The sequence below is a fragment of the Rousettus aegyptiacus genome, unplaced genomic scaffold, assembly GCF_014176215.1.
Source record: "Rousettus aegyptiacus isolate mRouAeg1 unplaced genomic scaffold, mRouAeg1.p scaffold_m13_p_8, whole genome shotgun sequence".
NCBI classification, from domain to species: domain Eukaryota; kingdom Metazoa; phylum Chordata; class Mammalia; order Chiroptera; family Pteropodidae; genus Rousettus; species Rousettus aegyptiacus.
The window spans coordinates 67,296,127-67,312,710 of record NW_023416311.1 but is presented as its reverse complement, the minus strand read 5'-3'; the positions used below and the strand labels follow the sequence as shown (position 1 = coordinate 67,312,710).

Genomic DNA, 16,584 nt, shown 5'->3' with positions numbered 1-16,584 from the left:
CACTATTCTATCCAGCCACTACATATAGAATTTAAAAAATCTGCACCTGACATTAAAAATACGTCCCTGTAAAATTTTTAAAGGTGTACAAAAAATAGATACACACATACCACATTTTTATCAATCTAAGATAGAACATCAATTCTAAAATGCACCATTATATTATGAACCACAAAGAAAGGAATAAAAACCCCTACCAAGGATAAGTCGCCATCAATTGTTAACGTAAATCCCAATTGTAGATACTTTAAAATAGAAAACAAATGTCTTAGAATGAACACAATATGGTAATAATAGCAAATACATATATGGCACTAACTATGTGCCAGGTATTTTTCTAAATGTTTTCTTAGATTAATTCATTTTATATTCACTACTAAATGAACAGGTCTTACTATTCCTATTTTACAGATTAAGAAACTGAAGCACAGAGAAGCTAAGCGACTTGACTAATAAAGCACATTTATTAAAGGAAGAACCAGTAGCCACACCAGGTAAACTTAAAAGCTGAGAAATCTATACAGTCAAATGTTAACAGTGATTATCTCTGGATGCTGGCATATTTATTAATTTTGTGTTCAGATAAAACAATAAAGATATTTTCACTTTAGGGATGAATCTTATCTTTCCAGACGTCCACCAACACAAAATGATATTTTCTCTAATTATAAAAGTATTTTAAACCTCTTCTTTACAAAAATCTCAAGCTGAAATTATTTTTAAGATCCCTATGAAGATAGCTTTTTCTGTCACACTGACAACAAACAGCCACCAAAACTGCTGTAAACCTGTTTAACAGATCAATAAAAACCTAGCTAAATGAACAAACTTTTGGAAGTTAAGCAATCTATGAATGTTAATCAACCAGAAACAAACTCTCTCCAAAAATAAACACACCTCTGAGTGCTGGCCAATCAATAACAGTCTCACCTAAGTGACCACGCATCTGCATATGATATCAATCCACTTTGTCCCCTGAAAGTCCATGAGCCAAGTGGAACCGAGTGATGTTATACAAATGGGTTCCAAAATTATGTGATACTAGTACTATACAAGACGGCAACCAAATGATCCAAAATATACCCAATGTTTCAGATTATTTTTAAGTGGAAATGTAATTTTTTTTAATTCTTAAATTATGATTTAAGAAGCACATATCTAATTGAGGTTTAGATGATTTTCTCTCCAACCAGATTTTAAAGTTCCTAAGATTATAACACTTAGAGGTTCTGATTTACAGTAATTTCAATGTATCAAATCAATACACAAGAGGTATTTAAGTAGATATTTCTCAAATCTACCCTGGAACAAACATGAGATTATTTAGTTCAGGAACCATTCCCTATTTATATATTTTCATTACTCATCACATTGGTGGCATATACTAAGAGCTCAATAGTTAGCAGCTGAATGAAAGAAACATCACAGCCCAACGGTAGACTGAAAAATATGAAGATATTTTTCATTAGACTGCTACATCTAAGACCTAAGTTACCACCAACAATATAATTCACCGACAATTGACATAATATGAGGAAATAATAAGTATTAAGATTATCTCCAAAGTCTTTAACATGTGGGGGTATCATTAAGAAATTAATCATTTAAAATATTCTTTCTCCTTACTAATTATATTTGGATCTCCATCTACAGTTCTCTGGAAAGTTTCGAAAGAATCAGTTAAGAGTCCACCTACCCCCTCATCTTGTGATTTCCCAGTAACACCTTTATTTACCAAGTAACTGTACAGTCAACTTTTTAAAGCTGAATTACAAGCTCCAGAATATATCCAGAGGTTTCTATTGGCAACACTAAAACATTCAGAAACACAGCTGAGCTAGCAGGTATTGCTATAATTACTCACTATTATAGAAGGATTTTTGTGACTGTTACAGCAAAAAGTATAACAATATTAAATCACAGAAGGTTGCAAAACACTAAATTTGTTCTAGTTCTGTTATAAGATCAATCAATATTGACCACAAGAGGCCTATGCACTGACTGGCTGCAGGTGTGCAGAGAAAGCCTACTTTCCCTGAAACCATTCTGTGACCAGAAATAGGAGTACTTAAAGCTCCGTGACTACAACATTCTCTGATCAGTTACTTTCATTCAATGTTAGAACACTCCTTGCTGTAAAGCTAATCATAGCAGAGCCCCAGTAGGCTGGAAGAACACAGGCAGATCTTTTAATTAGTTTATCAATACTGGTACATCAAACTTCATGAGTTATTGACTAAACCTTTGATTATTTCTGTACTATAACCACTGATTGCTTACTAGGTCACTTTTGGTATCATCTGACATCGAATGGCAGATGACGTATGGCTCAACTGTGTGTCTAAGGGAGCATGTACTTGTAAAAATGAAATTTTGCACTTAATAGCAATAAAACATCAATCAATTCTTTGAACATAAATTTTATGTTCAAAGCTTATGTCAGTTTTCCCAAAACATCTAAGGATTAAGCATGTTTCAAAAAACTAAAACAATATTTCAAGAACAAAAGAAATCCAAACAAATCTAGTTATGTTTATAGGGACATTTTTATTGCAGAACATTAGGCAGCATACCAGAATCTGATTGTAAAGGAAAAGATGAACAAATAGAAAAGTTCTACTATTATAACTGAAAAGTACATAGAGCTTTGAAGGAACAATAACTACTACAGAATTTTCTGTTTATAAGAAGAATACAAGTTCAGGGAGAACTTGCTAATTTATAACCAATATCTAAGGAGTCGGTTATTTCTACCCATATCTAAAACATAATGAATTTATACCAATGCCAGATACCTCCCAAAGGACAACCAATATTGATAAGTGGTCAAAGAACTAAGATGGAAAGAGGAGAAAGAACTCACCAAAAGGCAAGAAATGCTATAAAAAGAATCTAAGATGGTTTCTGAAGCCAAGCCACCTGGCTTTGGGCTTTGACTCTTCCACAGACTAGCTGTGACCTTGACCTTGATGTGACTTTTCTGCTACCCTGTCTTCATATACGAAATATGGAAAATGACAGAACCAACCTCACAGGGCGATGTGTGAGGGGGTACTATATTGTATAATGTTATTTGAAAGTAGACTGTGATAACTTACAGATGTATATTGTAAATCCTAGTGGAAGACTATAATAAGTTAAAGAGGTACACTGTATACCCTAGAAGAGCATCTACTGAATAAACAAAACCAAGAGGTGTGGCTTTAAGAATAATATTAATCCTTAATTATAAGTGAAAAATTTTCCCTATATCCTTAATTTCTACCTGTTATACTCCATTTATCTCCGCCTAAAATATCTGCCCTGACATCACCAAATCCTTGAAAATATTATTCAGTAGACACTGTTCCTTCTCCTAAAATTCTCAGACTCAAAAAGACGACCAGACACATTTCTTGATGATCACAGTTGCTAACAATGGGCAAATAGGAGGTATGTCCGTTGGCATTTTCACTTTCATGCAGATATCACAACTTCCTACCAAGCAAACATACCCACCTCAAAAATCAACAAAAATCTAGTGATACTTAAATATCTTATGTTATGTTGCATTTAAAGTAACTGAAAAGTACATGATTTTTTTTTACAACAAAACAAATCATGAAAATTATGAATCAGAACAGTACCTCAATATTTTTACTGGCCACATTCTTCACAACAGCAGGAAACAGTTCAGATGCATTTTTCCCTTTTGCAATCATCTGAAGAATTAAAACAGAATATTAGAGCCAAATCTTTTTTAAAATTATTCATTTGAAAACAAAACATAAATTCCACATTATTTAAAAGATTGAATCAGCAAATAAACTATGGAATTAACAAGCTAAACTCAGTTATCTTACTTATCCCAACCATCTGTGTCAAAGAACAATCAATCTCTTGCATAACAATATAAATACAAAAATAGACAGACATTTGAAGGAAGAAATATATAACAGTTTAAGACATATAATAAAATATTTACAATAGTTTTCTCTGGCTAATGGGATTGTAAATACTTTTTAAAATATTTGTACTATTCTTCATTCTCCAATTCTCACATTAAAGAGGTACTGCATTGCAATGGGGGGGGGGATGGAAAATAAATGTTATTTTGCACAGAGTCTTTTCTCCTTGGTTTTATTTCACAGGTTCCCCTACTTCTCCAACCATTATTTTTTAAAGTTCCCTTCACCAAGTCCTCTGCCCATTCAAGTTCTCTGCACCACCAATTTGGGCTACACTCTTCTACAATTTCTCAAATTGCTAAGATTTCATTCACCCTCGTGTCTTAACTCTAACCTCTATTGGGATCAATTCCACAAATTCTAGCCCTAAGTCTTAGTTCCACTTCTCTAACCAGGTATCATTAGATGTCTCTCATCCCAAAGTAGCTATGTCTAAAACCAAACTAATCTTTCATTAATGCTAGAATTTCCAATTCCACTAACATTCCCAAAAACCATTATACCAAATAATTATACCAAACAAGTACACTCAAGACCATAGAACTACCTAGATCTCTTCTCGAATATGCATAATAACTAGGTGCTGTTGTGATTTCTTAGTACACTCACATTAATCCCTTCACACTGCTACTGCCCTAGCATAGGTCAATAACCTCACAAAGGGCTTTTTTGAACAGTTTCTTCCCCCTATCCATAATGTACATGGTTGATGATTTAATATACTTAAAACGCTATTTTGCATGTCACCTCCCTCCAAAGATTTCAAAAGCCCCTGACTGCCTAAGAATTCAAACTATTTCACTTAATACTTAAATACCCTCACAATTTGCACTACCACCTCTTTTAAACTCATCAAGGATTATTGTTCTACACCAATGCTACTATCGAGATAAACTGATCTATCCACTACCAGAACATTCTCTGGCTCCTTTATGACTGTGTGCCTATCATGTCCCCAACCCGACTCTTTTTTATTTTTTTAAGTTCTAACCTTTTATCTAATCAAATTGTATCATTCTCCCTTGCTAGAACCATCTCCTAACACCTAGCTCACTATGGCACCCAATCCTAATTTCCTCTGGAATATTTTAATCTACATTCTTCATTTGAAATTTCCAATGTGCTATCTTTTATTTCTATTTATTTCAGTTTTATGTCTACCTGTATTCCCATATCCTCCAGTCTCATTCTCAGAATATATCTTTATGTTCTTCAATAGTCCAGACTCTGGTAGCCACAAAATAAAATTTTAACTAAAGCATAATTTTTTTGGAAAGAGATTCTTAATGAACTACACACCATATCTAAGAAACTATCTTAAAAAATAGAAAGTATTAGTTTTATGAATTTATGACAAATGTTTTATAAATACTATATGATACTTTAAGCATTACAATCTCAGTTAGCAATTTCTCAGAAGACCTTTCTACATGACAGCTTTAAAATACTAATACAAGTAAGTCTTTTCATATTCTATTTCCTTACCTGTGCTATTATTTGAGCATTTTGTAAAATCTGCTTAGTTTTACAGAAAGTTCACAAAATACTTCAGCTAAAACATCTTTATATGATTTTTACACCTCTCTCAATTTCCTCATCTGTAAAATAAGGAAAGAGGGATTAAATGTTCTCTAGGGCCCCTACTTCAGTTACTCAATGATTATCTAATAAGTCAGAGATCCTGTCCTATTACATCCTGTTCTAAGATTTCCTCAACTTTATTCTACAGAATGATATTCAAAAAGATGCTAATACATGAGGGAAGAAAAAAATCCTACTGTCAAATTCACTCAACAAATATTTGCTGAGAGCACACTACATGCCAGGGACTATTCTAGGTCTTGGGGATACAACCAAGAACAATACAAAGTCCTTGCCTGTTGGCAATGAGTCCTTCTATTGAGGGTGAAGGACAATAAACAAATGAATGTAATATGAGAAGTGGTAAAAGAGAGTACTATGCTTTGGTTAGTATTTGCATGGTATATATTTTCCCATCCTTATATTTTTACTCCATCTATATCTTTATATTAAAATCAGGTTCTCCTAGGGAAATATATTTGCATCTCAATGCTTTCATCCAATCTGACAACCTCTTTTAGTTGGTGAGTTTAGATCAATTATATTTAATATAATTATTGTATTTATATATAGGTCTACAATCTTATGTTTTCTGTTTATTCCCTGTGTTTTCTGTTCTTCTGATCATCAATCTCCATTACTTGGTAATTTTTTAGCACTTAGTATTTTAACTTTTATATTGACTTTTTGACAATATCACTTTGTATAACTTTCAGTGGTTCTTCTGTAGGGATTATCAGATAATCAAACCTTTTTGTCTACTTAGAATACTGTACCACAACAAATAAAATGTAGAAACCTTACAACCCTATAGGCTCTTTTAATCCCACCTCCCTGCAAGCCTGTATGTTACTGCTATTATACAGTACATTACATCTACATCCATTGAAAACCTTTGACAGTGGTATAACTTAAGAAGAACAAAATTAGTCCTTTACGTTTCCAAGATACTTGCCATTTCAACTGATCTCAATCAAAATCCACCTGTTATCATTTCCCTCCAGCCTAAAGAACTTCTATTACAGTTCATTAAAGCAGTTTTTCTTCACCCATGAGTGTCTTTATTTTACTGTATTCTTGAAGAGTATTTTCACTGTATAGAGAATTCTAGGTTAACAATTATTTTCCTTCTATACTTTAAAGATGTTCCACTGTCTTCTGGCTGCCATGGTTTCTAATGAGAAACATGGAGTTATTTAAATAACTGCTCCCCTCTATGTAAAGTATCATTGCTTTCCAGGCACTTTCAAGATTTTTTCATTATTTTTGGTTTTCAACAGTTCAATTACTATTTGGTTAGAAATAGTTTTAAGTTACCCTGATTGGGGTTCACTGAGTTTCCTTCATCTACAAATGCATGTCCTTCATCAGTCTACGAAGTTTTCAGCCATTATTTCTTTGAATATTTTCCTACCTTAATCTCTTTCTGTTCTCTTTCTGGACACATTTGTTAGATCTTTTGATATTATTCAACGCAACCCTGGGGCTTTGTTCATTACTTTTCTTTTTAATATCTAGTCTGCAAATCGACTAATATCTAATGATGTCTTTAACTTCTCTTTCTGCTATTATATCTATTCTGTTATAGAGTCAACCCAGGATATTTTTTATTTGAATGATACTATACACATGGCAGAAATTTCAAAAAATTTCTATAGATGTGGTTCACCTGAGATAGTTTAGAAAACTATCTACTCATTAGTTACCACCATCGGAGGAATAAGTAGATATAGGATATTCCTTCCCTAGCACAACTTAACATTTGTTCATAAGTGGCTCTAATATTACCTGCTACTGAAATATGAGACAAGAAAAGTAAATGTACAAGTCTTCTACCCATTTTTAATTGGACTGCTCTTTAGTTGTGGACTTCTATGAGATTTTACATTTTTTAGATATTAATTCCTTAACAGATATGATTTAAAAATATTTTACCCCATTCTGTGGGCTGCCTTTTCACACTGTTGATGGTGTCATTTGATGTACAATTTTTATTTATTTATTCATTTATTTATTTATTTTTATTATGGTGACATTGGTTAACAAAATCCAATAAGTTTCAGGTGTACAATTCAACAGTAAGGCATATATATATTGTACTACGTGTTCACCACCCATAGGTAGATTTCTGTCACCACATATTTGACCCCTTTTACATTATCTGCTTTCCCACCCCTCTGCCCTCTGGTAACCACTAGTCTACTGTCCATGTCCATGAGTCTCTGTTTGTTTTTTAAATTTTCATTTTTTAAATTTTGATAACTTTTTTTTTATTTGTTGCTCACCTTTCAGTGTTATTGCTAAGAATCCTTCAATAAATCCAATGTTATGAAGCTTTTGCCTTATGTTCTACAAATTTTATAGTTTTAGCTCTTACATTTAGGTCTTTGATTCATTTTGACTTATTTAAGATAAGGTATAAGGTAGGGTTCTAAATTCATTCTCTTGCTTGTGGATATGCAGTTTCCCAACACCATTTATTGAAAATACTATCCTTTCCACTGAATGGTCTTACATCCTTGCTGAAAATCATTTGACCATATATGAGAATTTATTTCTGGCCTCTCTATTGGGTTTATGTGTCTGTCTTTATACTAGTAGTACCACACTGTTTTCATTACTACAGCAGGAAGTGTGAGGCTTCCTAACTTTGTTCTTCTTCAGCATTGTTTTGGGTACTCAGGACCCAAATGAATTTCAGTATCGATTTTTCTATTTTTGCAAAAAACATAACTGGAGTTTTGATAGGAATTACAATGAATACATAGATGGCTTTGTGAATATTGACATCTTAATATTAAGTACTTTAATCCATGAAAATAGGATGTCTTTCTATTTATGTGTATCTTCTTTAATTTCTTACAGCAACATGTTGCACTTTTCAAGTTTATATGCCTTTTGCCTTCTTGGTTAAGTTTATTCCTAGGTATTTTATTATTTTTGATGCTATTGTAAATGAGACTGTTTAGGAGTTTCCTTTTGGTATTGTTCATTATCAGTGTATAGACACAATTTTTACATGTTGACTTTATATACTTTCCTAAATTTATTTATTAGTTCTAAAAGGGTTTTTTTTTGTGTGGAATCTTTCGCATTTTCTAAATATAAAATTATTTTGTCTGTGAACAATGATAATTTTACTTCTTCATTTCCAATTTGCCTTTTATTCCTTTTTCTTGCTATTTCTCTGGCTAAAACTTCCAATAATATGTTGAAAAGAAGCTGCAAAAGAGACATATTTGTCTTCTTTTTGATTGCAGAGGAAAAGCTTTTGGTCTTTTACCATTGCATATGATATTAGCTATGGGTTTTTCACATACGGCCTTTAATATGTTGAAGTAGTTTCCTTCTAATATTAGTTTGTTGAGTGTTTTAACATGAAAGAGTGTTGAATTTTTTCAAATGTATCAACTGAGATAACATGTTTTTTCTCTTCATTCTGTTAATGTGATATATTATAATGACTGATTTTCATGTTGTTGATATTCTTTTTTAAATATTAAATAATACTCTAAATCCAAAAATCCACATTAGTTTTTTAAACTCAAGGGGAAAAAAGAGAACTCTGCTTTAATTCCATAACAATTTTAACTACCTTCATTTTCTCCAGCAATAAAAATGGTTTATTTCAAAAGTTCATAACTTTTAATTCATAAACAAATACTAGTTAATTTACAAATACTAGTTAATTTACAGGTAACAATAAAAAATAAAGAAAAAATATATTACAGAGTTTCAGACCCAAACACAACTCGAGTCAACAACCAAGAATAAATTAAGAAACAGAAAATGAACCAACTCTTGATTTATATCCCAGAAAGTACACTAAGCAAAACTATCAGAAAACCTACTAAGATTCTATAATGAAAAATCAGGCCTGTTTTTAGGAACTGGTCCTGATACATAACAAGATGGTAGAAAAATATTAGCCTTTTAAGCAATTTCTAACCAAAGAGCAAAAAATAAATGAATCCTTTACTTTAAAGTACTCACACAGTGAAATATTTTTGTTGAAGGAAGAAAGAGCAAGGGATGGGCAATGTCCAGAAAGATTTAGACCAAAATGTTTAGTATGATCATTAACTCGTGACAGTAAGAATTATGCATATTATTAGTTTCCTCTTCTTACATGGACTTTCTCAATTTTTTCTACAACAATAATGTACCATTAGTATTTGGTCTAATATTATTTTTTAAGTATTTAACCAAGTATCTGGAACTCTAAAATTACTTTTAGGGACAATAATATCCAACCAAATACCCTGTAATGCATATGGCTATAAAATAATATATATCAAAATTCCTACTAGGAATTTTAAGAATTTTATCAAAGACTTCAATATACCAAATATTCCATTCCTCCATGTCTCTGGGTAATCAACTCATCAGTATTTTAGCTAAAAAATATATTATTACGAATTCACTATATAAAACAATACATTTCAAATTCACCTTAGTTCACCATTGTTCACCAAGCCAAGATAAAACACAAGCAAGTGCTATAAACATTAAATACATATTTTTCAGAACTATCAAGAAAAATACTGTATGTGTGGTTCAACTTGAGTCCTGCTACATAATTAGTGACCACAAGATTTTTAGGTATGTAGCTTTCCTCCTCTAAGGATGCTCTGGCATACATCAGACATTATCAACATATAAAACATTGGAAACATAACACCACAATTCTACATAAGTCTCAGATATTACCAAAGAAAGATAACAAAATGAACTGTGACTATCACTACGGTTTCTCACTGGTAGCTATTGCTGACAACATTCTCTGTTCAATCACAGGACCACTGACTGTGAAAGATAGTCAGATATGCCCTGTCAGCATTTTGATATATTTTAGAAAGTAATACAGTAAAACAAACATATAACATTTAAAATTTTGGCAGATTGAAATTTAGAAATGTTTAAAAGCTGTTCACTACTCTGTAATCATACGAGGTGATAAAACCCTGTATGTAGGGCTCATGAAATCCAAATTATAAAGACAAATTAAAAATTACATTAAGAAAATACAAGAAAATTTGAAGCCAATATAAAAATCTGCTGACTGACCTCTAGCAAACTATTTCTACCCAAAAGATGTTTTGAAATGATACCCACACACACATAAAAAATTTTAAATAATATTAAAAGCTTCTACATAACAATATTGGTCTTACTAGAAATCTTATTAAACGTTGGAAAAAGTTGAACAAATGATTGCTATAATAGCTCACTGGAAAAAAGTTTCAAGCAAAATAACCATAAGTTATTTAATAAAGGGGGAAATTAGCAAACAATTGTTAGTTGAAAATTGAAATATATCATTTAAAACCCTTCAAAAATACAAAGTACTTAGAGAAAGTATTAATAAAGTAATAGAACTTAAAATTTAACACTAAAAACTATAACACATTATTGTCAGAAATTACAGATGACCTAAACAGAAGAGAGACAGAATCATGATCATGGGTCATAAGACAAACTACTATTAAAATGTCAATTCTCCCAAAATTGATCTACAGATTTAATGAATTTCCAATATATCCAGAATATTTTTTGTGTGCAGAAACTGACAAGCTGATTCTAAAATTTACATGGAAATGCAAAGAATATAGAAAAAGCATAGCAATCTTTTAAAAAAAAGATTAGAAGACTCGCAGTATTTTACTTTAAATTTACAGAAATCAAGAGTGAATTAGCCGAAACAACAGCCATAAAGATCAGTGAATCAGAATATCTGAGTTCAGAAGTGGACCCATATATATTTCATTGAAGGCTGAAACTGAAGGTGGGGGAAAAGATAGCTTTTTAATAACAAATAGTGTGAGGAAAATAGATATGCATGTGTTAAAAAAAAAAAAAAAGAAAGAAAAACACCTTGGCTCTTACTTCATACCATACATAAAAAGTAATGAAAAATGGATCCTAGACCTAAACATAAAAGCTAAATATAGGGGAAGAGAGAAACCTCTGCAACCTTGGAGCCGGTCAAGATGGTTTAGATTACAACTCATTCTATGAATCTAGCTCAGCCCTAATTGAAAACCTCACCAGAGGACAAAGAGAAAACTATAATACGACATCACTTAAATACATAGAAATGTATCTACCAGAATTCTACAACATGTAATATCTCAAGAGTAAAACATTACAAATACTTCCAATAAAATCAGAAACAAGATAACTGATAACTTCCTACACCCATACCTACTATTCTACATCACAATGGAGCTTTATCAATGCAAAGAGAAAAGAAAAATAAATGAGATAAAAATATTTAAAAGTAAAATATAAATCTCTCAAAACTTCCGGATGATGTAATTATTGATCCAGAAAATCCAAAGAAACCGAAAACTATTAGAGCTAAGTGAGTTCATTGAGAAGGCCAAATGTAAAAACACAGAAAAGCTATTTGTTTCCTTATACATCAATAATAATTAGTTCTGAAAATATAAGGAAGGGGATCATTCATAAAGGCAACGAAAATTTTAAAATACCCAGGAATGACTCTAACAAGATCTCTATGATGAAAACTATAAAATAAGATACAATGCTACTGAAAAACAGAAAAATGAAAAGGGAAAGAAAGAAATATATAAATTACATATTATCCTAATCAAAATTCAAAAACAATTTTTAACAGAACTTGATAATTTAATTCTAAAGTTTATCTAGAAGATGACACTTTTACTTTTTATACCTCAATATTATTTGAAAATTTACAAATATATAATTACATCATTTTATAATAAAGAATGTTTTTTCCAGACTTTCTGACTTACAACTGGCATAAAACACTGTATGAGTGCCAACAGGTCATGAAAAGATGCTTAACGTCACTAATTATCAGGGAAAAGCAAATCAAATCCACAGTGAGGTATCATCTCAAGTCTGTTAGAATGGCTATCACCAAAAAGAAATAGCAAGGGTTAGCAATGACGAGGAGAAAAGGGAGGCCTTGTGCACTATTGGTGAGGATATAAACTGGTACAGACAGCACTATGGAAAACAGTAGGGAAGTTCCTCAAAAAGTTAAAAATAGAACTACCATATGATCTAGCAATCCCATCTCTGGGTATATACCCAAAGGAAATAAAATCACTATCTCAAGGAGATATCTGTGCTCCCATGTTCACTGTAGCACTATTTACAGTAGCCAAGATATGGAAACAAATTAAGTGTCTGTGAACAGATAAATAGCTAAAGAAGATGTGAGAGATATATAATGAATATTATTCAGCCATGAGAAAAAGGAAATCCTGCCATTTGCAAATATATGGATAGATCATCTTGAGAGTGTTACACAAAGTAAAAGAATCATTTATAATTACTGATCATTTTTCTAGTTAAAAGACCTTCCTGTCTGTGCAGGAAGTGTGCACAATACACAGTGACCAAACACAAAAGACTTTGAAAGAAGTGACAGGACTGGTCACTAATCATGATGCACATTTGTTATCTATACAGTTAGTTGTGGACGGAAGAGTTGCTGGTGAAGTTTGCATATGATTCAATTACTACATTAATATACCATAGTAACTGAACTTTGAACCATGTTGGAGGTCTGGGGGGTGCTGCTGTTACTTAACTAATCTGTGGTAACCAAAATTGACACATATCAAAGTCATGCAAAGCAAGACTACCTGTCCATAAATGCTATTATTTGCTCAGCATAACATTAAAAAACAAAAAATTTACAAAAGAATCTTCAACATTTCCTCTATATTACTGAGTCCCATAAACTTGAATGTAAGAATCAAGTAATTTATGGAGGTCTATAGATATAATTAGTCCTTGACTTTTATATATTTGAGTTTCATAACAACTCACCTTTTAACAAAACATATTGATACCCATAATCATCTTTCAGAAATGAGGTATGAACTTTAATATGTTAAGAAACGAAAAATTTCAAACTCTCATATGGTGGCAGTTGTCTTGTCACCTTATTACAAGTTTATAGTTGTGCAACTATGCAAATTTACTACGTTTTGACCTTATTATATAAAAATGTGTGGAAAATAAAATTAGCAATGGTGGCGATAAAAACCATAGTAGTAATGAAAAAGACAGATTTTGTGAATATAATTCCATGCAGACAAAAGATCTTTAGCATTAGTCACTGAGTTAAGCCAGTTTTTTCACTGTGAATGTAAAAATCAAATGGAAAAGAAAAAGCAAGTGCAAAACAAATACCAAAAATATTTTATTAATGATTTTATATATAATTAGGAAGTGCATTGTATTTTTAGCTCTCTGAAAATGTACCCCTCTACTAATATTAGCTAGTTGTTTGAATTTCGCATTACAATTGAAAACTGGACAATGCTTTTACCTTTACTAATACTCATTAGAAGCTCTAAGCTACTAAACTGAATAAAACATTTCTACTGGAAGTAATAGGATGTGAAACACAGAAGAAAATGCTCTCACAATTTTTAGGTTATTAAATGACAAAAAAAAAATCCATTAGCTAATTAGTACCGCTCTTTGTAGGAAGTCTCTATCTAATAGGAAAAATATCTTGATATTAGAGATAGGGAAATCAAAACAAAGAAATGACAGAATTAGGACTCAAGTTTATGCATTTTGACACTCTTATATTTTTTCCAAAATATTTTAGACATTAAAATCTAAGTTAACACTGAAAAGCAAATGGCATGTTCCATTTGGTATGTAATATATTCTTTAATCTACATTTAACCTAATCACTACATGTTTGTTTTCCAAAAATTGAAATGATCTATTTTACGTACCCCAACAATTCGTTTCATAGCCTCCAATTTAGCAGAATCTTTGTTACTCTCCAACATTTGCTTTAGATCTTCATTCCTATATAAAAGAAAAAATTTCCATAATTAGATTTTCATATCATACAGCTATTAAAATATATTATTTTCTTAAGAATTAGAAATAATATGACAGGTAATGTTAAATAACTACATTGTTATTTATAATTAAATATGTATTTCTCATCATAACCCTACAAAATAATATCAAGTGTGATGATGTCATAAAGCCCATCGATTAAATAAAACTACAAAACTGTGCCTCAGTTCTGGGTAAAGTATCAATGTGAATATAGGCATACAGATTCTCTCATCCCAAAATTTCTTCTGTATGATCATCAGAAAAGAGAAAAAAAAATCCTTGACTCAGCACTAATGTATTTTCATAAGCCTAAAAGTAAAAATGTTCTTTAGACTATCTCAAAAAAGAACAGTGATAGAAAAAAAGCTACAAGTCACACATACCATCCTTTTTTTCTCCCTACCTTCCCCCCTCCCCAAAAGAGCATAAATATAAAGGGAAACCCCAAATGATATCCCCTAATTTGAAGAATTAAGTAAAGGCAATTTTAACATCTAAATGAGAGGATGAGGTAATGAACCAGAGCAGTTAGTGATAGGATGAAAATGAACGATATTCAAGAACTACTTAGAAGTTAAACTCAGTGGGATGCAGTGACTGAATGTAAAGGATGAGACAGGGCACTCAAAAAGGATGCCCCCATTCCCAGCTTAAATGACCAAGTAAATGACAGTGAAAAATAACTTTGCCAAAGACGTACACATTTTCTCTCTTCCAAGGCTACTTGCTATATAAGCATCCTTAAAAGATAGTGCAGAACACAAACTAGTGATGCCTTTACACAGAAGAGCTACAAAAAATGAGAAAAATCCATGAAGAACTGTCTCCTGATAGATTCTTCCAAATGACTTTCTCCCCAGAAAATTCACGAAATCCCCCAGCAAAAGAAAATTTATATTTTACAATTTCTAATTATGTTTCCCATGACACAGCAGGACAGATTTGTAAAACAGTTATGTAGCTAGGCAAAGAGGTCTTGGACTTGACACCAAAAGCACAGTCCATAAAAGGGAACACTGATAAATTGGATCGCATCAAAGTAAAAAACTTGCTCCATGAAAAATCCTCTAAGGACAAAGAAAAAAGAATTACAGACTGGCAGAAAACATCTGCAAATGTACATATGACTAAATACTAGTATATAAAATAAAAAAAGAACTCTAAAACTCAACAGTAAAAAGAAAAAAAAATCAATGAAAAAAAGGGAGATTAAAGACATTGTCATGGACTGAACTGTGCTCCCCCACCCCAAAATTCAAATATTGAGGCCCCAACCTCCAATTTGACTTTGTATGGAAATAGAGACTTTTAAGAGGTAATTAAGGTGAAATAGGTCATAAGGGTGGGGCTCTAATCCAATTAAGACTGGTGTCCTCCTAAAAAAAGAAAGACATCAGTGGTGCACAAACACAGAGAAAAGGACTCGTAAGGACACAGTGAGAAGACAAGGAGAGAGGCCTCAGGAGAAACCCAACTTGGACTTTTAGACTTCTGGAAAAACTGTGAGAAATCAATTTGTGTTGTTTAAGCCATCCAGCCTGTGGTACTTGTTATGGCAGCCCTAACAAACTGTTACAGATTGTGGTACCCAGAAGTGGAATGTCGCTATAACAAACACTTAAACATGTAGAAGAGGCTTTGGAACTGGGGAATGGGTAGAGGCTGGAACAGTTTCAAGGGTGTGTGTGTGTGTGTGTGTGTACATACATACGTACATTTAAAGTCTAGATTGTCTGGAAGAAAGCATTGGTAGGAATACAGATGTTAAAGGTTGATTATGATGAGATCTCAAATGGGAATGAGGAGTATGTTACTGGAAAGTGGAGAAAAGACAATCCTTTTTATAAAGCAACGAAAAACTTGGCTGAATTGTATTCTAGGGTTTTGTAGAAAGTAGAAGTTAACTTGATAAATTTGGATATTTGGCTGAGAAGATTATTAGCCAAACTGTTTCAACCTGGTTTCTCCTTGTTGTTTACGGTAAAATGAGAAAGTTAAACTGAAGAAATTTTTTAAGCAAAAAGGAACTAGAACTTGAAGATCTGGACAATTCTCCACCTATCCATATTGAGAAAAACAAGAAAAGCGTCTTCGTACCTTTTCAAGTATGTGGCTGGAAAATCATTTGATAAAGACATCATGTGTATCACTCATGGATACAATCAAACATTTCATTCAAACCAGGTAC

The 16,584-nt window shown here is 32.0% G+C and overlaps 1 protein-coding gene across 1 annotated transcript in view; it reads right to left on the bottom strand.

Moving 5' to 3' along the window:
• The window catches only part of AP3B1 (adaptor related protein complex 3 subunit beta 1), a 206,305-nt gene that overhangs the window by 162,654 nt on the left and 27,067 nt on the right, over positions 1-16,584 (bottom strand). The window contains exons 2-3 of the mRNA XM_016118856.2: positions 14,282-14,357; positions 3,627-3,701 (exon numbers count right to left, since the gene is read on the bottom strand). Coding sequence (XP_015974342.2) covers positions 3,627-3,701; positions 14,282-14,357 — 151 coding nt within the window. The remainder of the gene's footprint in view (positions 1-3,626; positions 3,702-14,281; positions 14,358-16,584) is intronic.